Source organism: Echeneis naucrates, chromosome 8 (assembly GCF_900963305.1).
Source record: "Echeneis naucrates chromosome 8, fEcheNa1.1, whole genome shotgun sequence".
In the NCBI taxonomy this organism is placed as follows: Eukaryota; Metazoa; Chordata; class Actinopteri; order Carangiformes; family Echeneidae; genus Echeneis; species Echeneis naucrates.
Genome location: NC_042518.1, coordinates 1,873,428 through 1,896,795, shown reverse-complemented (window position 1 = coordinate 1,896,795; position 23,368 = coordinate 1,873,428). Strand labels below are relative to the sequence as shown.

At 44.0% G+C, this 23,368-nt stretch overlaps 2 protein-coding genes across 5 annotated transcripts in view; one reads left to right on the top strand and one right to left on the bottom strand.

The window, feature by feature from the left end:
• Positions 1-22,715, bottom strand: part of LOC115048109 (transcription factor 20) — a 31,881-nt gene extending 9,166 nt beyond the window's left edge. Inside the window, exons 1-7 of one of the 4 annotated variants that reach the window (XR_003841041.1) lie at positions 22,258-22,715; positions 19,521-21,517; positions 18,552-18,645; positions 18,212-18,261; positions 17,050-17,121; positions 16,631-16,726; positions 14,723-16,530 (exon numbers count right to left, since the gene is read on the bottom strand). Coding sequence is in view for 2 of the 4 variants with exons in the window: in XM_029509386.1 (XP_029365246.1) it covers positions 17,080-17,121; positions 18,212-18,261; positions 18,552-18,645; positions 19,521-21,515 (2,181 nt within the window). In the remaining 2 variants the exon portion in view is untranslated. Of the gene's footprint in view, positions 1-14,722; positions 16,727-17,049; positions 17,122-18,211; positions 18,262-18,551; positions 18,646-19,520; positions 21,518-22,257 lie in introns of those variants that run through there. The other 3 variants (XM_029509387.1, XR_003841042.1, XM_029509386.1) reach the window with 3 other exon arrangements.
• Positions 194-11,425, top strand: unm_sa1261 (un-named sa1261). Its single transcript, XM_029509389.1, has 4 exons — positions 194-373; positions 6,391-6,586; positions 8,715-8,917; positions 9,553-11,425. Exons 2-4 carry the CDS (start codon positions 6,415-6,417, stop codon positions 10,369-10,371), a joined length of 1,194 nt encoding a protein of 397 aa, XP_029365249.1. The 5' UTR covers positions 194-373; positions 6,391-6,414; the 3' UTR covers positions 10,372-11,425.
• Positions 22,716-23,368: the final 653 nt, after the last annotated feature.

The window sequence follows — 23,368 nt, the reverse complement described above, 5'->3', positions numbered from 1 at the left end:
CGACCGACGGACACCGGAGACCGGACACCGGAGGAGGAGACCGGAGACCGGAGACCGGAGACCCACAGACACCGGACACCGGAGACCGGAGGAGGAGACCGGAGACCGACAGACACCGGAGACCGGAGACCGGAGACCGGAGACCGACAGACACTGGAGGAGGAAGACACCGGAGACCGACAGACACCGGAGACCAGAGTAGGAGACCGGAGACCGGAAGAGACCGGACACCGGAGGACAGTGACCGGAGCCCGGACACCGGGAGCGGCGGAGGCTCCAGCCGGGCTCAGAGCTCCGGGCTCGGCTGCTCTGTGAGGATTTTGACCCTGACAGCAAAATCTGGTCTGAATCTGCATGCAGCACATTTCCAAAGGTAACAGCGGTGTGTTGTGTTGTGTTGTGTTGTGTTGTGTTTGTTTGTTTGTTTGGTGCCGTTTTAAACCCACGTTGTGTTGTTTTTTTGGAGCGCTGTTGTGTTGACAGCTTCAGCACAGTTGAAGTTCCTTTTTTAACGTTTCATTTAATTTAAATGTGATAATTTATTAGATTAATTTAAATCCTCACACACACACAATATAAAAGTTGCACAGTGTGAGTTGACAGCAGAACAATGGACCTGCTGTTGTGTATCCGGACACACACACACACACACACACACACACACGTGTAATCCGCCAGTCTGTGTTTCTGCTGTCGGCATTTGTCTTTAGATTTCATTGATCACACCTATTTGTATTAACTGTCCACGTTTGCACACACACAGACACACACAGACACACACGTGCTGCAGTTATAATGGGAGGCTTTGTGTCTGCAGAGCTGATTCACACTTCATGTCTTTGTGTTGCAGTTTGTGTGTTTCTGACACTGACCTCAGCTCAGACAGAATCCTTCAGCCTGGTGTCGTTTGTGTTGTGTTGTGTGAAATGACACACAGACACACAAAAAGGAGGTCAGATTGATGTGGCTGCTGTTCAGAGGTGAAAGATCGAGTCCATCGGTCTGTTTGTCTGCTGACAGCCAACATTTTAAAAACAGGTTTGTTCTTTCATGTTTTAGTTTTGTGCTGAAAACAATCAGTCACCTGGAAGAAGGATAATCAATAACTGTGTTTTAAAGGCCGAAGAGTGTCTGACTTCGGCCTTTTGTCGTCGATATGAGCTAAAAATCTTAATTTGGTTCATCAAAGAAACGTTTAATTCTCAGCTGTGTCATTTGAGAAGCTGAAAACAGAACAGTTGGAAGCTTTTTTTGGTCAATAATGATCATTATTATTATCAGATATCAGTTTTATCTCGTCGTGCTGAGAACTGAAACTTTTCTTTGATAAATAGATTCGTCTCTGTTTCAGATGATTTGTTAGATTTCACAGTAAGCTGAATATCAGCTGATAAATCAATGAAATGATCGGGGTTAAGTCAGTCTGATGCTAACGAAGCTAACAGCAGGCCTCTGAGCTGCTCTGAAGCTTTACCAACACAAAAACACAACAATCGAAGTGTCTCACACTTTGACAGACCAACAACCCGACGACGAGACGCCACGTCGTCCACAGAACTGGCAGCTGTATCTCATCTGGGAAGCCGGTGAATTAGAAGCTTTACCTTTTAAAAATCTGCAGCTGATAACAGACCAGACGGTTCTTTGTGACAGTTGCTGTATTTCTGACCTGAATATCAGTGTGTTGTGTTGTGTTGTGTTTGTGTTTGTGTTTGTGCAGAGTTCGGTCCTCAGCCATCAGGCCTGGTCTGAGCAGCCTGTTTGGCCAGTGGACTTTTGGAGAATTGATAACGGAGCCGCTGACGTTGTCGGGGGGGTTAAAGGCTGTTTGGTGGCGTCTGTTAGCTTCTTGACTTTTATTTGTTAACCGGATTTCAAATCTGTCTGCTGTTATTTGAAACGTGAATGAGCAGATGTGAAAATAACAGACCAGACAGAAAGGCGGGGGGGTTAATGTGACCTGTAACGTGGCGTTCAGGTTAAAGCGAGCGGCCACAGAGCTCCATCGTTTGAAGCTGCAGAAGGCCGAGCCGGTTAACGTCGCCACGCTTTGATGTGCTCCACAGCTCCGTGAGCTCCGGGGGACCCCCCCCCCCTTTGACTTCTACAAACATTTGAGGAGGGAAGAGCTGCCGGTGGGACAGAAATAACATTTCCCAGCACACACTGGATGACAAAGGCCACAAAGGCCGTTCGCCTTCAGTCGGCTGGAGCAGTACGGATGGTTCAACCAGTTCAACCGCCCACAAACACAAACGGCATTTCACTTCATCACAAGTGGGCCGAATGTCCGTCTGATGTTGGTTAAATACATGAAGATCGATTGAGCTGCTAATTAAGGACATGCAGAGAGCGAACTTTAAACCAGCAGGGACCAGCCTAAAGGTCGGGGGCCACAAACTATTTTCCAACCACACAATTTTGATGAAAGTATGTAATTATAGAAGTGCTGTTTGTAAATTCCTAAAAAGGAAATCTATTCTTAAGAATGTTTTTGTTCAGAAACCATTTTCTGTTAAAGCGCCGCAGAAACTCAGCTGGCAGGTCAGCAGTCCAGGTAATTAAACAACCTGCTGGACTGGGACAACCTCAGAATCCAGTTCTGTTGGATCAGCAGCATTAAGGAACTGAGCTGGCCACAGCTCGTGCAGATGTTGCCGGATGGAGTGAGCTTCATCCAGTCACACTTTAATGACGGCTGACCGGCGCTGGCAGTGTTTCTCTTCTCCGGTTTGACTTCTGCGGCCGAAGATGGGAGCACTTGTTCATGAAGTCATTTTCAGTTGGGTGACGTATCGATTTAACATTACAGTTAATCGGACGCTGGCGATTTACAAGTCGAAGTTGGCCTGAAACACAAATAAGGTGGCAGAGGCTGTTTTTGTGTGTGTGTGTGTGTGTGTGTGTGCGCGCTGCCTGCCAAATGACAGGGATACTGTTACTCAGCACTTTGGTTGTGTTGCTCACATTAATTGCGGCCCACCTGTGGTGTTGATGTGTGCTGATGAATGTTCAGCTGGTGTTTTGGCAGCATCTTTTCCGCTTTGGTCCGGTGGCTCTGACGGAGCAGCTTGGATTGGCAGCATTTCAGTGACGATCTGGGCCCAGAAATAGATTCATAAATGTAGTGTGATCTTAAAAATGTAATCTAAACTGAACCTGATGTGACTGTGGGGGCTTCGGAGCGGGAACAGTCTGATCCGTGTTGTTCGCTGCAGTTAAAACTGGCAGCGTTATTCTGCACAAGCTGCGATTGATTTGTTGCCTTTCTGGAGGCACCTGAGAGCCGAGCAGAGCAGGAGTTTACATAAAAGCTCTCTCAGCTTTCTCTGTGTGAGGGCAGAGAAATGTCACCCTGAAAATTAGAGCAGTTAGTCAGTCGTCACAATTTCTTTCTCAGTACACATTTTTATATCCAGAATATGTTTAGCAGCTCATTTTTGTTTGTAAATTAAAAATGATGCCACAGCATCTTATTCTTTTTTAACAGCTTCACGGCCGCAGTAAATATATCTGTATGAATGGGAAACTGTCCATGGAACAGAGATGAGGTGCTACCTGTTCTAACATGGCTAACACAAAAAGAACGCTGTGGTTTTATTGTGATGTTAATCCTGTTCAGCGGTTTCATCTTTCAGAGGGCGTCACAGTCGGCTCCTTCAAATATGGCCGACAATTTTTGTGTTTTCAGGTAGAGAAAGGCCAGAAAGCCAGAATATTACACTTCTGTTTGGTTTCAGCTGACGACACACTGGACCCTCCAAATCGGGTTGTGACTCCTGATGAAAATATGTTGTTGTGTCATGAAATGAAGGAACGGCAGCTGTTCAGATGATTTATGTCACACAGGAAGTCCACAAGGAGCCGTAAATTAGATCGACCTGTAGGCGTAGATGGTGAACAAATTCTCTTCAACACTTTGTGGGCTCGTCAGCTCCGGTAACATGATGTGGAGGAGAGCAAAAATGATGCAACACAGATTGGCATCTTTCCAGCGGAGCTTTAATTACACACGAGAAGAAAGGCGGCGGGGTGCTTGTCAGCGACCTGGAGGCCCTCCGGGGAGCTGCAGAGAGTACACGATGCGTCTCATTAGCGCTGGTTGTGACTTCTCCCGTCTCTGAGCTCTTTGATATGATGGGAGCGCAGATGAGCGCCAACGAATGCTCAGGAGGTTACATCGCTCAGAAAAGTGTGACGTTGTGCATGATCTGTGCTCACACGTCGAGGTTTAGCAGAGTAAGAACAGGCGGCAGCACCCAGACTGTCCCAGTTAGATGTTTTGTAGTGACAGAAATCTGAGGATGTTCAGACTGAAGTGATGTTCTCATTCGCTGCTTTCAGGCCCAACACAGATATTTTTGGGGGTTCAGGTGCTAAAGTGAACGTTTAAAATCCAAATTCTTACATAAAGTTACTTCCTGTAAGTGTATGAAATCAAACTAATGCTGCAGATTTCAACGCAGTCGCGTTAAAATTGGACATTTGGCATAAAAATTGTATGAACCTGAAATTGAAATCAGTCTGCAGAGCGCTCTGCGGGCGACAAAGAACAAAGATGCAGGTCTCAAAGTGCAGCTCTGCAGCTCGTCGCCGTTATTTGCAAATGCTGAAAGGAGAAATGCCTCACTCTCCTTTTCATTTTTCAAAACCCATTTCCGTTTATTGTGCCGGCGATGCAAAGGCCGTGCAGAAGAACTGAACCGACGAGTTTATTAAAAATCTAATCACAATCCAAAGTAAAGACACAGCGTGTGTTCATCTGTGAGCAGCAGGTACGTTTTCTCCCCGGCTCCCTCAGCTGCTGTGCTTTATTGACCTTGTCGGGGGGAAGCTGATGGACAGCCGGTTGGCTCCTCTGGCTTCAGCTGACTCCTTATTTTTTATTTGCTTTTGTGCTTTTTATTCTCAGCGCATACGGTTTGTGTCCTGATTCATTTTCATCCCACGAGCAGTTTCTGCTTTTCCTAAATGAACTTCCAGTCTGTTCAAACTCCTGACGAGCGTTAGTCACATTTAGTGTGCAGTTCTTTAAAATAATCTAATTTCAGTCCAGCCTGGATCAAACCACCAACACTTTTCTTTATTCCTCATGTACATATTTCAATAAACAAAGTAAAACAAGTTGATCGTTCAACTGTATATATTAACATTATTTGTCTTTTTTTTGTTGATGCAGATCTATAGTGATCAGTTTTGGACGTTTAAATATAAATGTCAGTATCTGTAGAACAACAACACAAAGAACAGACTTGGTGTGTATATTTTTGTTTGGTGTCACTGGTTTCACACGTCTCTGCTGAGTTTTGTGTACACATTTCCCCGCCGTGCACAGATGGACGCGGAGCACGGCATCCATTAGCATCCTGTCTCATTCAACACTTTCTCACGGCCGTTAACGAGGGACGGTAGAATTCTGCTGCGCCATCGGAGCGGCCAAGCCTCTCCACACACTCAGACACCATGAGTGATGGAGCACGCAGCAGAACAGTGTTGTTTGGCTCCTTCGGAGGAGAGGGGGAGGAGGAAGGTGAGACAAATCTGCTGAGAGTGGAAGTCAGCAGGCGCGACGGATCATTCATCAGGACGGTTGTTAATCAGCCGCGTGTCCGTTTGGTTGGTTGGCATGATGGAAACAAACGTATTCAGTCAAAAGAACCAAAATATTTGGTTTGATTATATGTCAAAGGAGCAGGAATCGATCGCTCGGCTTCGTGGCAGAAAGTGCTGCTGATGAGATAATTGAGTTTTAGAAGAATGACAGACAGGAAGTGCCCTCAGGACTCTCCTCCTTCTTCACGAAGTTCAGACCAGAGACTCCGGTCCATCAGTCCGTCTTTGGTTGCTTTTTATCCCGACAGTCAGAGATGGTTCAAACGGACTTCATTACTTAGATTATTAACCCCCAAATATTAAAAACCATTTCATGGTGTTTTATCCAGAAAAGCTGCAGCTCCTTTTGTTGACTGTGAGGTCTGACCTGAGCTGACGTGGCGTCTTTGTGTATGTGACTAATTAAAAATGTCATTTATAAACCAACATTTTCGACAGTCAGAGGCTACAATCATGTGAGCAAGAAAAAACATTCAGGAACTTCAGAAACATTTCAAAGACTGAAGTCCTGATTTGGGTCATTGCTGCAATCACCGTTCATCCAATTGTTTTCATTTCATTATTATTGTTAAAATAAAGCAGAGCTGCTAACGTGGCCTGAGACTCCGGTTCTTGCCGGGAAGATTGCTTGATTAGGGGGAACCTGCTTTCTTTGTCCTGGACACGAATCGAAGGTTATGTAACAGCTCACTTGGCCATTCACTGTCCCGATGAGTGTCTCTGCAGTAACAATAGGTGTTCCACACCGTGAACCCCGCTTTCCTTCCTGCTCCACAGGAACATCCCCGTCCCGCCGCCACAATGAACTCCTCCACCCATGGCTCCCGCGCCTCCATCGACATCCTGGAGGAGCTCCAGCTGATCGCCGCACAGAACCTGGAAAAGCTGGACATCAACAAGTACTACGAGGTCGTCCGTGAACTGGGCAAGGGCACGTACGGGAAGGTGGACCTGGTCATCCACAAAATCAGAGGTAACTACCAGTATTCATCCTTTCACACGTTTATGTACGTCACTCTAATGGGAGAAATATAAAATGTGCACGTTTGGGGCACCGGAGTGGAAGAGCGGCCCCCAGCTGGCCCCTCATTGTGGAGTCCAAATGTCTTTGGATGGAGCCGGACACCTAAGGCTCTTTACACAGAGCAGGTCTGGCCCAAAGTCTTCATGGAGTTATTTAGACACCCAGCAAATCCCTCCATGAGTAAACACTTTGCATTTCAAGTTTCAGATCATCACCTGCCGAGATGAATCTGGCCTCAGAGGAAATGGGCTGCTGTTCACTTTTGTGGCCCTGCTTTGAAATTCAGAGCGATGAGGCAGAGACATTTTACATAAGAGCCGTCCAGAGTGCAGCTTTAAAATCTTTCCATTTGGCAGCAGCAGAAATAATGGTGTTTTGTCTCCTCTTTCCTGTTGCCCAAACATACAATCGGTGCAGGTAAAGTGCTCTGGAGTGTTTACTTTCAGAAAGCCAAATCTGAGCTAACACACGACGCCTTTGTACGAGATGAGTCAGCACAGATCACGATCCAGACGACCTAAATTCACTATTTAACTAACAGACAATGTTTTCAACCTTTTCACACTAAAGCCAAAATGTTGACCAGCTGCTCAGAACCTCTTAATAATCTCTTTTATGGAGCACAAAGCCTCTCAGAGTGGCTGCATCTGCCGCTCAGATGAGTTCTGACCTTTGCCGGCTGTTGAAGAGATGTATTAGAAAAGCAAATGTACCTGCTGCTCTGTTGCTAACGTCTTTTCAGAAGCATCAACGAGTCAGAGCGGCTTTAACTGTCTGCCCTCAACTTCCTAATGCTGCTCTGTGTAAATGTCAAGTTAAATTGTGGAAAATAAATGAGCTGCAAAGCCATTTCCAACCTTTTGAATCACAACTGTGCGCAAATGCATTTCAGGGAAGCCGAGAACTGAGAGGCTAAGTCAGAATGTGTAACTGTTAAATAAGGACCGGAGGGGCGTCAGGCACAGGCCTCATATTTCTCTTTTAAAATCTTTAATATTCAACCAAATCCAGCTCAATATTGTATTTAATTTTTGTCCTTCATGCCACAGCTGCTCAGCTGAACAGGAGTCGCCGTAACACGAACCTTCATGTTGTCTGTCTTGTGTGCTGCTGTTTGTGGGCTCCTGCGCAGATCGGACGCGTTCGCAGCGAGCTGTGAGGCCGAGAATGTTATTTACTGAACTACATCACGTTTTTCCTTCCTCACACATGGATGTTGCTGCTCGTAGCTATGTGAAACTGTTTCCTAATTGATGTGTGAAGTCTTCCTTTGACCTTTGACCCCTGACCACCAAAATCTCATTAAGACATCGTTAAGAAAAAAGTATTTTTGACAGAAAAAGGATGTTTGTACTCTGCGTGCTTTAGGGAAACTTCTTTTGTTACCTTGAGCACTTTGCAGAGCTGATCCGGTGCTATTGGAGAAGTGTCCCCTCTCATCTGTGCTGACTGTTGGTGCAGGGAGAGGCCGACGTGGCAGCTCTCCAGCTTTATTGTCTGGGGTATTTCGCGAGGCTTTCAGATTAGTCCTGGTAATTTCTCTTCCCTCTTGTTCTGGGCAGCAAGTGGCCGCCGAAGAGAGAGAGAGAGAGAGCTGAGCTGAGCCTCCGAACCATGTCTGCATAAATTGCCTTTCTGTGTTCCCTCCAGATTAGTGTTTTTTTTTTTTTTTCTTTTTTGCATCCTATACTTTATTATGTAAAGGAAAATGATTTACTTCGGCGTAGAACGAGACCCGCGTCTTGTCTTCAGCTTACTAATCTTATTACCGGCCGTCTTTGAGGACGTGTTTGCAGCAGTTAACATCACTTCACCACAAAATCCCCAACATGAAAGCAGATCAGCAACATCCTGGTCACTCTGTGGGAACAAGACTGAAGAAGATTGGAAATGCTAACAATATATATAAAAAAAAATCACACCAGGATTCAATTCCGTGACCTTGGTGGAGCTTAATTATTCGAATTAAGCTTCTCGCATGTGGTTTAGCGGCTCTGAAATAAATCCCCCAACACTTTAAATAGGGTGGGAAAAGAAGACAAAGCTTGTGTAACTCTTCCCTGTCCTCGTTTTTCAGGCACAAAAATGGCCCTGAAGTTTTTGAGGAAGAAGACCACCAAACTGAAGAGCTTCCTGCGAGAGTACAGCATCTCGCTCTACCTGTCGCCCTGCCCGTTCATCATCAACATGTACGGCATCGCCTTCGAGACAGACGAGTACTACATCTTCGCCCAGGAGTACGCTCTGGCCGGAGACCTGTTCGACATCATCCCTCCGCAGGTGAGCGGAAAATATCAGCAGCTAGTCAAAGTTAAGTTTAATGCTTTAGATTTTCATCTCTATTTCTGCAAATATCAAATTAGTTCCCTTTTCTTCGGTTAATATTTCATTGTAACATAATCCAAATGAGTCATTCTTAATCCTTCAAATATTGGAAATTATTTTTGGACTCGTTTCCAGACCAGCTGCAGCTTCAGATGTATATAGGCCGGGTCCCGGCGGATTAGTGTTTACAGCTGTGTTGTTATTTCTGTTTTTCTTCGTGACATTTAGCTGTCGGCTTTGTGGAGGGTCATCACTTCCCCGTGCCAGGACAACAAAAAAACACTTTTATTGTGAATGTCGTGACTGATCAGGTTTTTTTGGAAGGCAGAGTCAGAAGATCAAACTTAACCCTCGATTCAGTTAAACAAAGTCACTGAAAGTGGTTTGAAATGGACATTCAAACACAAACTGATGAGAAAGGTCAAAGGTCAAGGTCATGGTGACCTCCCAAAATGGGGTTTTGGCTTTGAGGATGTGATCACGGACTGACTGGTCAGATTTAGTTGCTCAAAGGTCAGAGCAGGGTGACATTTCAGACAGATGTCAGTATTTTACGGCCTTAGTGATCGGGGCTCCTGTTTCCTGTTCAGGTGGGGCTCCCCGAGGCGGTGGCGAAGCGCTGCGTGCACCAGGTGGCCATCGCTCTGGATTACCTGCACTGCAAGAAGCTGGTCCACAGAGACATCAAGCCGGAGAACATCCTCATCTTTGACAAAGAGTGCAGGAAGGTCAAGCTGTCAGACTTTGGCATGACGCGGCGCGCCGGATCTCCGGTGAAACGCGTGAGCGGCACGATCCCGTACACGGCGCCCGAGCTGTGCGACACCTCGCGGCACGAGGGCTTCTGTGTGGACTACAGCACGGACGTGTGGGCGTTTGGAGTGCTGCTCTTCTGCATGCTGACAGGAAACTTCCCCTGGGAGAAGGCCATGCCGAACGACGCCTTCTACGAGGAGTTTGTCCGCTGGCAGCGTCGCCGGACGGGGATGGTGCCCTCACAGTGGCGCCGCTTCACCGATGAAGCTCTGCGGATGTTTCGTAGGCTCCTCTCCATCGAGCAGGAGCGCCGCTGCTCCGTCAAAGAAGTCTTCAGCTACTTCAATCAGTGCTGGATGTTGGACACGGAGAACGGGAACGGCGGCGGCAGTGGTGGTCTGGCGAGCGGCGCTCCCCCTCTGGACATCAGCTCGTCCTCATCTGAAGAAGACGTGCTGGTGGACAGACTGAAGCAGCAGAGCCTTTCGCCCGCCCGCGCGGTGGCCAAGGGAAGCATCATGATGGACACCAACTACTCGTCCATGTCTGCCAACAGCTCGCCGTCTTCCACCGGCAGCTACGAGCGGGTCAACAGGGAGAACAACGAAAGGGGGCGCATCCTGGTGACCACGCCCATCGAGATCTGCGTGTAGAGGCCGCCGCCGCCGCTTTGCAGGCCAGCTGCTCGCAGGTGAGGCTGGTGTGAGCTGAGGAGGAAGATTTCTCCGAGAAAAGGCAGAGGAAGGAGGAGGTGTCACTGCTGAGGAAACGAGCAGTGAGACAATCACAGGCTGCAGCCTCCACAATGTGGTCCGACATGAACTCCTCTAAAGACGGCTGTAAAGAAGAATACTGACGGGAGAACAACGAAAAACAAACAAGCAATATGTTGACGTGTTCTGGAAGAAGAGATCGGCTGGATCGTGCAGAAGAGACTGACGGTACTGTTGTGTCCACTGTAATGTCCCATTTTCATGTTTTGGTAGATGTGTTTCTGTGAAGTGTGCGTTTTCAGATTTTTATTTGGATTTAAATTATTTATTTATGTCAGCTGCATATTTATGATTTGTTTTACTGAGTGGCGGAAAACAGAACATTTTGAATTAAACACAAAAAAAAGAACTAGTAGTGTCAGCTCCATTTTCCTTTGAACAATTTGTCATGTTGTTGTTGTCGTCGTTGTCGTCGTGGTCTTTCATGATAGTAAATGTCTGTAGACTGTTTTTTCTCATCCAAGATGTTCCTTTCCTGTTGGAACTCACTGTACAGTAACAACAACGATACAAGCTGCTGAAAACTGAAGCTACGACTGAACACGTGGTTAAAAAAAGAGCAAACGAATCACAGATAATCCTAATTCTTTTACTTGCATGGTTAATAAAGAAGATGGAGATTGTACCTTTCGTTGACAAGTTAATTATCGAACATGATGAATAGTCAAAATCCACGAAAGGGCTTAAATTCAGAATGAGGACTTAATTGTCCTTCAGCACTCTCTGTTTGGGCGAACTGATGCTTTGCTGCCCTCTCAGCCTTTTACACCCTATAACTCATGAGAAAGAACTTAATGCGAGATGGGACGGACGAGCGTCAAACACAAAAAGGTTTTTGGATTTTGGGGATTAATATGTTTCAAATCTCAGTCTCCTCCTTTTGTGCTTTTCAGAAATATTGCATGAATATTAATGTGGTGAAAATTTGTTGAAATAAATACCCTGAGGGGGAAAAAAGTTGCCTCTGTTTCTTTTTTAATTCTCTTAAAATAATTATTTATGTTTCTGTATAGTTTTTAATGACTGCAATAATTTCATATTCAGAGAATGACCTTATTTGCTTTCCTGCTGAAGGTTTATACATATGGAACCATGATTAACAATTAATTAGCTTGTTTTGAAAACAGGCAACGAAATAAAATATTTCAAAAATATATTTCGAGACATTTAAAAATAAATTGTTGTGATTTAAAGAGGGGGCATTATATTAAATGAAGGATTTAAAGCTTAAATGTGCAGGCAGATTACTGCCCTGAGTTAAATGACAATAAAAAAATCTGCAACAACACAAAATGCTGACACAACGCATCTTTTAGTTTCTAAAAGTGGGACCATTCTGTATTTTAAGGGACGTCGGCGGTCCCAGCAGAGTTGAGATGAAATAAAAACCTACAAACAGCCCTGTAATGTCTCATAAATAGGATTTAGGAGTTCAGGAGATAAAACGTTACTTTCCATCAACGACGTCTGACCCTAAAGTCGATATTTCTTCTAGAATAAAAAGTAAAAAGCTATGATATAAAGTTTTGCTAACGTGAGCTCATTTAAAGGTGGTGATGTAAAATAATTGCTCTCTATGTAACATTTTCTTTCTCCTGATTGATTTTCTTTCCTCTGCTCGTTTCCTGAGCTAACAGGCTGCTAGCTGTAGTTTAGAAGCTGCAGGTTTAGTTTATTAAGCTGCCAAATCAGCAGATGCTAATGTGTCAGATTTCAGAGATATTTGTGCTAAACTGAATGTATAAAGTTGAAAATAAACAATGTGCTGCTCAACAGGAGGCGATCAGGCCTGCACAACACAAAACAAAAAAGAGACGCACAACAAGGCAAAACCACCAGGACCACATGAAGTCTATCAGCCAGCAGAGACTCTTTGTGGATTAGTACAAAGAGATGCAATTAAAAACAGACACAAAGCACCAACAAACAGACGCACACAGATCACAGAAAAGCAAAATGACCGCAAAACAAACAGGACATGAAACGGCTGGAGACGCAAAATGTCCTCAAAGAGATGCAAAACCTCAAAGACGCAAACAAAAGCACAACAAATTCAACACAGCGGAGACACAAAATGCCTTTAAAAACCCACGATACAATCACAAGGAGGTACAAACAGGTGCCAAACAAACACACAGACACCAAACGGTGTCATCCCTACGAGCTGACAAGTTGGCTGCAAAGAAGCTCCGACCGCAGGAGCCACCACTGAGCATCACCAATGAATAATTAGATCATTGACTGTTCATCGTTCAAAGCTGAGTTAACTGCAAAGACTTCATCTGATCATCTTCCAACAATGCTCTTCACACAGAGAAAACTGGATGTACTGTGCTTTTAGATGAACCTACAGGAAATAACAGTGTGTGTAATTATTCTCCCTGAACGTTCATTAAAGATGAAATAAACCAATCAGAAACGGAGCTGGACTCTAAAATGACGTGACGCATTCAGAGTCAAGACGAAGATCAAAAATCATTTCATGCATTAAACTGAAGCTTAGCTGTATGTTGGTCACACAATTATGCCCCAATAAACTGACGTCTCTGCCTCCAAAACCTCGATTTACAAAGCACGCCCACCCAGGTGGGACTGAATCTGATTTAATATCGCATCGAAGAAAAAAGAAAGAAAGAACATCAAGAACCCACGAGCCGAAGCATTTCATGCAGCAGAACCAAAATTTGACTGGATGTGCACATTTTAAACACCGATAAGAAAGAGCAGGCTGAAATTAATCTTCACGTCAGCGCAACAAAGCAACCCTGCATGTTCAGCATAACAACTCCAGCTGAGCGCTGCACATCTTTATGTATTCGCATGTTTCTGTTGGTCAGGCTCTTCATTTACACTGAAATACCTCAACAACAACTTTGTGGTTGAATTTATATTTCTTCTGAAAGTTACAGCGAGTGAATTTAAAGCCCATTTTAATCTCCCGGCTCACAAAATGGTGCAAAAACGACAACTACAGCTTCCACCCAACAACAGGGCAACACTGAACTCTCCCTTTAGGAGGGAGAGCATCTGTGGCTCCTGCTGCTGGCTGAAGGAGCACACTGCGACCGCCATGATGCTCTGCACAGCTCGTTCTCATGTTCTGCTGATGTTTTTAAACGTTATGCAACGAGAGGGCGAGCAGAAGGGACCTGACAGTGGGGAGGATTGCCGACGAAGGAACAGAGATAAGGCTGCAGCCTGAGCGAGGGATGGGGAGGAGAAGGAGGAAAAGGAACAATGAAAATAAAAATAAAGAGAAGTAAACACAGAAAGGAGGATTCAGGTGCATGTGTCCATTTTAACTGCAGAGCGCGGCCTTCCACCCAACAGACCAACAGATCGATCTATTCAAACAGGCCTCCACAACGCTGTGCACGAATCAACAATTACACTTCTATCTGCTTTTACTTGCATTGATAAATGTTTTGTAGCATTTATTTTGAATGAAAGTGAAATGTTTGTGAACCTGTGAGGATGAAACTCTTCACTCCTTTTTTCCTGCAGCGCCACCATGAGGTTGACAGTTGTGCATGTTTTTTTGTTTTTTTTTACTAATAACTGGAGCAATAACTTCAAACAACAACTCCTGAGATGAGTCTGCAAATCATAAGAATGTGACGGCTTTCATTCATTTTCTGAAATCTGTTTATCTGAACAGATCTTTTAATCTTTCCTTTTGAGATCTGATTCATTAAAAACACGACTGACTGAATTAGTCAACGTGTTCACATCTTCTCTGGCTGAGAGTCTATTCTCAGTTCACAAGGTGACAGTGAGTTTTCATAAGGAAACCTAAAAGCGTCACATTTTCTCAGTACTCCTTCATATATTCAAAATGCTTTGGTTGCCCCGAAAAAGAAAAAAGTACAATATGTCCATCTTTAACGATAAAAAGAGACACGGGGCAAACAGCTTAGAACCAGCACAGGGTGTCAGATTTACTTTGATTCGACAGGAAGTTTAAAGATGCTTTCTGACAACAATAATGAAAAATGGTGTTATCACACAAACCTGGCGGATGTTCCCGCTGGTTCAGAGACAGAAGGATTCCAGAGTCTGAGAGCAAATCTCTTCAGAAATTTTGATGATTTGCCAAAACTCACACAGGAAACGTTCCTCACGTTTTGCTCCTGAGCAGGAACGTCAGAAATGTTCTGCACAAACATCATTTGTAAGGATTTTTGAGGGATTTGCGAAAGAAAAACTAGAAAATTTTTTGCATGTCTACGTGTATTTTTCCAATAAAAGGCAGTTTGGGTTCTTTTTTTTTTTTATCTTTATTAAATGACAATTGTCTGTTTAAACAATTAATCACCTGCATCTCGTCTGTCATGTCGGTCCAATAATGATTCATGAAAACTCAAACACAAGACTTTGGGCCAGTTAAAGATGACTTCAGCTCCACATGGCAACAAGAGGGGACAGATGCATTAAAGGGCCGATTCACACAAATCACAAACATGTTTTTCCACTTAACCTTCTCAAGAATGTCTTTATCTGCAGTTAATGGCATATAAAGTAAATAAATCAGCTGAGAAATCACAGATTTAAAATGTAACTGTGTTATTTAAGTTTTTAAAGGAAAAATTTTTAATGGAAATTGGAACCTGAGAGAAACATTTTCAAATTGTGTGTGAAGGGGAGGAGACGCTGCTGCAAATAAAACCGACAAACCTGACACCAAGGACTGTTTCACCATCGATTTTTAGCTGAATTATTTTAGTGTGTAACTGATCAGTAACTGATCAGTAAATAGATGCAACGTTACTCGTTAAAATACCGACCTGTTCGGAACGATACACCTTCATGCAACACGCTCCTCTGGTTGGCTTTCCATGAAATCTTATTCTACCTGAGCCAATCATGTGCGACTGGAGGCTGCTGTCTGAGAGCTGCAATGAGTGGCTTCATTTCACACTTCATAACGCGCCACATTTAATTCGTAACGATGGAAACAGTAATTAGTTAGATTACCTGTTACTGAAAAAAATAACGCTGTTATTTCCACGGCTACTATTTATGTATACTAGCAGTCATTGCTAAAGGGCAAGAGGCAAGTCTACTACTAAGTGTTGTATTTGTTAACCAACTGTTAACTTAAAGTGTTATTCACTACCAGAATAGTTTGGAACTTGTTCTGACAAGCAAAATAAATAAATCATTTTGGGAGAAAAAAAAATAAAAAAAAGTCTCTTTATGCACAAAACACCGAAATGGTGACACAAAAACCGTGAGCCACCGGCACCATTGCACCTCGAGCAAATGGTGGGAAAAAAAAAAACAAAAAAAAAAAAACAACGGCTTTTTGTCCAACCAACAGAAAACAGAAAACTAAACCGATCTGATTAAAAAAGCCTCCTTTTTTGTGATTTGGTTGAAGTGACCTTTTAACAGAACATTTATCTGAAATCCCTCCAACATGACATAAGAGAGAACGATCTACCAGCTCTGCCACAAAACACTGAACACTGATAGCTGCATCTTTTCCTGTTCATGAGAGACTTTGTCGTGTTTGTCAGGTTTAAATTTCCACATCCTGTTCACAGACAAACATCCAAACCTGACGCTGGGAACAAAGTCACTTAGATGTGGTGACTGTGACTGAAGTGTCCTACTTTTATATATAAATCTTATTTAGTGCAGCTTTATATTCAATTTAAATAACCGCTTTGAAAAAGAAGAACGAAGTCTACGACTTCAAAAAAACGGATGAAATCAAAGGATAAAGTGCATCGTAGCAAACATCAACTGTGCATGCATCGGACTGAAAATAAATTATGTTATGACTGAAGCACTAACAGTGATAGAAAAGTAGTAGAAAAACAGTAGAAAGAAAAGTGGCCTTATATAAAGATATTATACTCTATACAACATATTAATAAAGCTAATTTAAACTCTAAAATATTCAATATTCAAATAATAAACTGTATTTGTGACGTGGCTGATCCAAGAGTGGATCTTCAAGAAGAGGAATAAATACACACTTCCCAACACACACTCACACCCCCATCTTGGTTCAGTCCAAATGGTGTTAAAGACCTACAAAAGGACAGAAATAGAACAAAACAAACACACGTCTTATAAAAGTCCTCCAGTGGCCGCTGGTTTGATCTGCCTGTCACCGCGAGTGAGATCTTACCAGCAGGTCGGTCCTTCTGCTCCAGCGCTCACATTAATGAGCGTTAGGTGAAGTCAGGCAGCTCGCGTCGCACCCTGAGGAGATCTGAGTGTCGTTCTGGGAAAAAAACACACCGACTTTATTCTGTTATGTCAGCAATTCTTTCATTAAAAACAAACAGCTGCGACAAAAATGTTTCTGCTTTACGGCCAATTTCACTCACGAGTCGATCCTGTACTTTGGACACTGTCGAGCAGATTAACGTCCATTTCTTTGTTATTCTTTTACTTATTTAATGTCATTTTTTTATATATTTTCTTCCAGGTGCTACGAAACACAAATAATAAAGTTTTATCGGCTCTTATGAGGACACAGAGGAGCTGTGGTGACGTTGCAGGAACGATCAGATGGTTTGATTAGTCGTCAGAAATAGTACAAACCTCCCGTTCTTCCACACCTTCACGTCTGCATCATCTCTTGTGTTGTCTGGTTGCAGTTGTGAACGTTTTGTTCTGTTGGACACAAACAAAAACGTTATCAGTAATATTTTCAGTGTTTTTGTGTGCCGGTCTTACAGTCTCAAATCTGAAACGAAATGCTGGTCAAAACAGACAAACTGACTTTCAGTGTGACCGACTGATATTTCTTCATTTTCAGCCTGAAAAGAACACTCAGACTTGTTGTTGTTGTTGTTGTCATTACTTCTTCACTTGGTGCTAAAGACATCATTTATCATGTATTTTTAAACTCTGCTGACCTCCAGAGGCCGCTCAGCTCCTCACAGCTTTCTGCATGTTTTCCTTCATTTGGAGGTTTTTCCTTCCACGTCTCACCCTCACGCTATTTTTATCATGAATAATGACTGAATTTCATTTCTGGTTATTTATTGGACTCAAATTTGATTTGTTTTATATTTTCCATCTTTTGGAATTTTATTATTTTGTTTTCATGTCTGTATTGGATTCCATATTTTTATTGTGTTGTTTTTGTAATTTATGATTTTTTTGTTTATCTTTGATTCCCACTCTTTCATGTTATTGTTCCAATTTTTATTATTTTTTATTACTTTGGGCTGTGTGTGTGTGTGTGTGTGTGTGTGTGAATTAAAGAGCCCCTTCATTCACACACATGCAAAAAGATGTCTGCATATTGAAACCTATGGGAAAATGCCACTACTTCTCACTTGATTTATTTGCTCAATAAACTTATTCATTAAATGTTTCAATCCATTCTTTGTTTTGATTCATGAATATCAGCTTTAAAGTCTTAAAACAGCTTTAAAAGAGAGACTGGAAAAGAAACTAATCAATCAATCTTAATCACGGTCATTATAAACAGAAGGTCTCCTGTTTTTATAAAGTAAAATAAAAACAACACTGTGTGAGTCTGCTCTCTCTCATGTTTTTCCACTCGGATTTTATTTTTCCAAAGAGATCATTCTTCTGAGTTAAACTGAAACGTTGACCATGAAAGCATTTCGAAATCATTTAAGAGGATTTTATCAAACGTGTTTAACAAGAATTCACCATGATCAACCTTTTTAGTGTGTTTTTATTGTGATATGTGACAACACTGTGCATCGGCCCCGGTGTTGTGTCTTACCTTGTGCTCTGTGCATCTCATTGAGAAGTTCTCTTCATTGAGGACACAACCTAAAAAAACAGAACACACAAACACAAGACACTTTAAAATTCAATGAGAACGACAACCTTCATTTAACCTGAACACACAAACGCACAAAAAAAAAAAAGAGAAAAACCTTAAAAACTCCACACTTCAGTCTGAGTGTGAATAACAACCTTCCCATGTGAACACACAAAAACACACGTGAGTCAAATTCTCAGCCTGCAAAGATCTATCACTTTGACAGTCAAAGATTTTCAGAGCGCAAACACAACATGACAACACAACAACTCGTGTACATATTTGCACCGGCCTGTACCTGACTGGATGGCACATCTGTAGTGGTAGTTTCTGGGGCAGCCCTTCTGGAAACAGCCCATTATTGCCCCCGTTTGTCGGCACGTGGAACACACCTGCGGAGGACAAACACAAACCTGTGAGAAAACGCACAAACAAGGTGTCCATTCTCTGTGCTTTTATTGTGACGGATGCTGATTCCTCAGCAGGACTTTGTCTGAACAAAGTTTCCAGCTTAAAAAAAAATGTAAATAAATGATTATTTAACGGCCAGAGGAAAAATAATCATCAACTCTTCACATCAAGCCGAACTGAAGCAGTCGAGTTTGGATTTGAGAGCGAAGATGATTTTACTTTCAACGTCTGTTTTCTATCTGAGTTTGACAGTTTGTTCGATCACTGAGCATTTTAGTTTAAACAGATGATATTAAAACTATTATTGAAAGTGTTTATTCAGGTAGATTTAAAAGCTGCTGACTGCTCAGTGTTCTCTGATCGATTGATCGATTTTCAAAAAGGTAAAGGCTTTTAATGTGATGCAGCAGCGGCAGGAAGTGCCGGGTCGTCACCAGTAACTTGATGTTGCTGAGAAAGTGAAGAAGGAAGCTGATTTTATTTAGAAGAACAGAATCACTGAAGACACAGCAGATTTATTTTCACTACCATGTAAATTAATTTTATGTTCATTTATTAACCGACGACTGCAGCTTTTATTCATTATTGACGGCCAGAAATAACGAGGTCTGGTTTGATTTCCTGTAAATGTAGAATAAATAAAAACATAAAAAAACTGGGCTGTAATAAAAAAAAGCTGATAATAAAAATTTGACTTAACAGTCAGGCAGTTTTAATCAATAAAAAATATATTTTATAAAAGACTTTTGTCTTTTTCAGAATTAGTTTCAACAAATAAAACTTTTGAAAACGTCACATTCTGACTATTTAAAACCGTCAACCTGGGAAAAGAAAAGTCCCTGTTTGTGTCACTCACTGTTTCCTGTGCGAGCCGTGCTGCCTCCCCCAACCCGAACAGCTTTCCTCGGACCAGGAAGACCCCGGTGGACCAGATCCCGCAGTCCTCGTGGATCCAGCATTCGTCCAGATGAAGAGGCACCTTTGGGAGAGAGCCGTGGTTGCCGTTGTTGCCCCCGTGCGAATGCGTGCCGGCAGAGCGGTCGCCATCTGAGGAATTCACCAAATGGCTGTTAGAGAGTCCACGTGAGTCCTCTTCCTCCTTCTGCTCGGCCCGGCAGGTCTGGCAGTCCTGAGGCGGGCTGCTGGGGTAGTACGGGCCGTGGAGGTCCCCCAGGCCCGTGATGTTGGCCGTCTGGCCGCACAGGCAGCACAGCAGCGTGTCCGGACACCTGCTGTCCGAGCTGAGCCGACCCAGCTGGAAGCAGGAAGTACTGGGCACGAATCCAGAGAGAGACCGGGAGGCCGTCTGCTGCCGCCGGCCCCTGCTGCCCCGGACTGTCGCCTCGTCCTCCTGATAGTTGACGACGGTGCATATCCTGTGCTCGACATGAACAAAGGGACAAAAGCTCTCCAACTTCCTGTCCTTTTCCTTCCTGTCGTCTTTGATGTTTGCATATTTGAGTTTGATCTCCGGCTCTCTGGGTGAAAACAGAGCCGAAGGTCCCGGCTGAGTTCGCCGTTTCCTCTTCCGCCTGGTGGCGGTTTTGTTGTTCGCTGACGTGCTCCTGCAGGCCGAGGCCTTCAGGTGCTGCTGTGGAGGGAGTCTGTGTTTCTGTTTCGGTTTGGTTCGTCTGAACTGTTTTGCTTTCTGAATGACGAGTGGCTTCTTTCGTTTGCCGCTTGTAGTGAACGAGGCTCTTCGCCGAGGTCGCTGCTTCCTCTGTTGTGACTCCCCCTCCGTCTGAACGTCGGTGTCCGAGTCCTCCGAGTGACCGCTCACTCTCTGCGCCGCGTTCGGCTGTGAAACCGCCTCGTCTGCCTCCGTGCTGGACGACCTCACGGCGTACTCCATCACGCCATCCGAGTCGCAGTTCTCGTTGTAGATGCCCACGGCGTCGTTCTTGACCTGTCTCCTCAGACTGTGGCGTGATGCGCTGCAGGCGAACTGAGGCGTTTCAGAGACGGGTTTTCTGATCCGGGAACTCCGTCGAACCTCTTTAGGAACAGCCTTCGTCCCTTCGCTCTGAGCTGGACTTTCTCTTGCCAGACTCTTCTTACAAGAAACAGTTTTCTTGTAAGGACACGGGACGCTTTTCTTCTTTTCATTGGTCACCGAAACTTCAATAACGTCGCTGTCGTCGCTGGAAATGTCGACGGGAGATTCGGCCGGGTTCCCGTAAACAGCGCTGAGGTCCGACAGGAGGACGACAGGCCGGGTGTGATGAACAGGGATGTCCACCGAGCTGTCCGAGGAGTCTTCCGAGTACGAGCTGTCCGGACTGGGCGAGCTCAGCGGCTGAGGTAGGTGGTAGCAACCTCTCCCCTCGTCCAGCGAGGACACGGCCGGGGACAGAGGCTCCACGATGTGCCTCACGCTGTCTTGGATGAAAGAACTGCATATGAGCGGCTCTTTCGCTGAGGAAACAAGGAAAATAACATCAGAACCGCTGTCGCTCTCCTCGCCGCCGCTGCTTTCTGGAACGGGGCCGCCGCTTTGGTCAGGCCCGTAGAAACCGGGATGCCACAGGTTGCCGTGAACTCGCTCGTGGTACAGATCCAGTCCCGGAGCTCGTGTTGAATTCATGTAGTTACCTAAAGCCTCAGGGCCCGGGTCCATGTCTCTGCAGTGGACAGGCGCGCCCGGCTGCGCCGAGAGAGAGCCGTACGACGACGACGACGCTCTGGATCGGTACGAGGAGCCGATGTCCGTGCTGCAGCTCGCCGGGCGTCGGTGATACCACTCCGGTTTCTTCGCCAGGTCCATGGCTTCGGCGTGGCCGCGGGTCAGCGGGCTGTAGCTCTTCGACAGGTCCATAGCCATGAGGGACGGATCCTGGGAGGAAACTTCCATCACTGCAAAACACCGAAAAGAACATTACCGCCACGCACCATTTCATGTCCTTAAAAAAAAAGAGACTTTTCACGACGGCTGTCGCCACATTCAAGCTTCATCAATCATATTGATCACTTTAAGTTTTTTTCTAAAATATGCAACTTCCTGTGTGATAATAAACAGACTCTTAGTAAACCTGAAGCTTCAGGAAATTACATTTTACAAACCAAACAGTCTCTTATCATTGTTACCATTAACATAATTATTTTGTGCTGATGAATTTCTGTTCATGCATTAAATTGTTTATATATAAAAGTCAACAAAAAGGGACTAAAAAAACAAGCTAAAATGAGTAAAAACTATTTGGCTCGGATGATGAAAATAATTGTTAATTTAAAGATGCATAACGTGACTGTCACTGAATAAATGTTAAATCATCTCTTTTTCACCCTGAACTGATCATTTTAAAAAGTATTGATGGTAATATTTTAACTGTTTTGATTGGAAATCAACATGAACAACAGTTAATCAGAAGATGATCTAAAAACAACAATAATAATAAAATCTTCAAATAAAGGAGAATCCACAGGAACATTTATTTTTCTAAATTTCCAAAACACAGATATCATAGAGAAAAATGATATTAATGATAATTTCCTTCCGATTGAAGGCCCGATCAGACATCCCTTTCTGATCGATACAAATATTTTTTGAAACAAACAAACAAACACACAAAGCTGTTTTGGTGGATGAGACTCACATTCAGAGTGAGATGGAAGTTAAAGCCGCAGCGGAGCTCCGCTCTCAGCGGGCGGCGGGTCGGAGCTCGACTCCCGGGCAGCGGGAGGCGTCTGTCCCCGCTGGAGGAGCGCTGGTAGCGGGGTTAGCGAACAGACCTCACCGGGCCCATCTTCATCATCATCATCATCATCTTCAGCGTCTTCTTCATCATCTTCATCAGCAGGACTGGATGTAAACAATAGCAGCAGCAGCAGCAGCAGCAGCAGCAGCAGCGGCGGCGGCCCGACTTCATGCTAGCTGGCTAGCCCGCCTCGGTCCGGCTAAGCTGCTTCCAGCCGGAGACGACGCTCGACGAGGCGGCCGAGGCCGAGCGGCGGCATCCCGGCCCGGGCAGGCAGGTGAGTCGGAGCCCGCTGGCTACAGTCGGTGTCTGAAAGTTGTCATCATGGTCGTCGCCTCCTTCCTCCACAGTCAAGACACCCCGAAACAACATGGACGACACCGGAAGAGAAGCGCGGGGCTTCAGAGTAAAAGCTCCCCGTAACGGTTTAATATTTGAAGGCGTCTGAAGAGTTTTGACTTTAAAAATGTGATTTAAATGTTTTTACAGCAATAAAAGAAGAAAAGTTAAAGCTATTTTTCTTCTTCTTCTCTGGTGTGAATATCCAAATTATCCAATATCCAAAAATAAAATACGACAAATACTCATAACAGTAATTAAATATATAGAATTATTAATTATTAATAATCATAATTATCATCATAATATTTTTCTTTGCTGGTATAGATATTCTTATTCAAAAGTAACTGAATAATAACATTAATTTTAATGATGGATTTTTCATTGCAGTGTAAAATCCGTCCAGATTCTTCTTCCCTCCTCTTCAGGTAAAAAAACAGCTGCTTTTATAAATATATACACACATTTATACATTTATATGTATCAGCAGAATTTTAAAAGAGCAGATTGTCCAACTCCAAACTGCCACACATGAATTAGAGCATTTATTCTGATGTACTTTGTGGGATGTTGTGTGTTTTCCTTCTGCAGACTGAGCAGTCACAAACTCACAGCTCTTTACTGCACCTTCAAGGTTTCAAGCTAGAATGACCGAAGCAGCTGTGACTGT

Coding starts and splice junctions, on each gene's coding strand:
- unm_sa1261 (XM_029509389.1), top strand. CDS start 6,415: ATGAACTCCTCCACCCATGGCTCCCGCGCCTCCATCGACATCCTGGAG. Junction 6,587..8,714: donor GGTCATCCACAAAATCAGAG/GTAACTACCAGT, acceptor CTCGTTTTTCAG/GCACAAAAATGGCCCTGAAG. Junction 8,918..9,552: donor TCGACATCATCCCTCCGCAG/GTGAGCGGAAAA, acceptor TTTCCTGTTCAG/GTGGGGCTCCCCGAGGCGGT.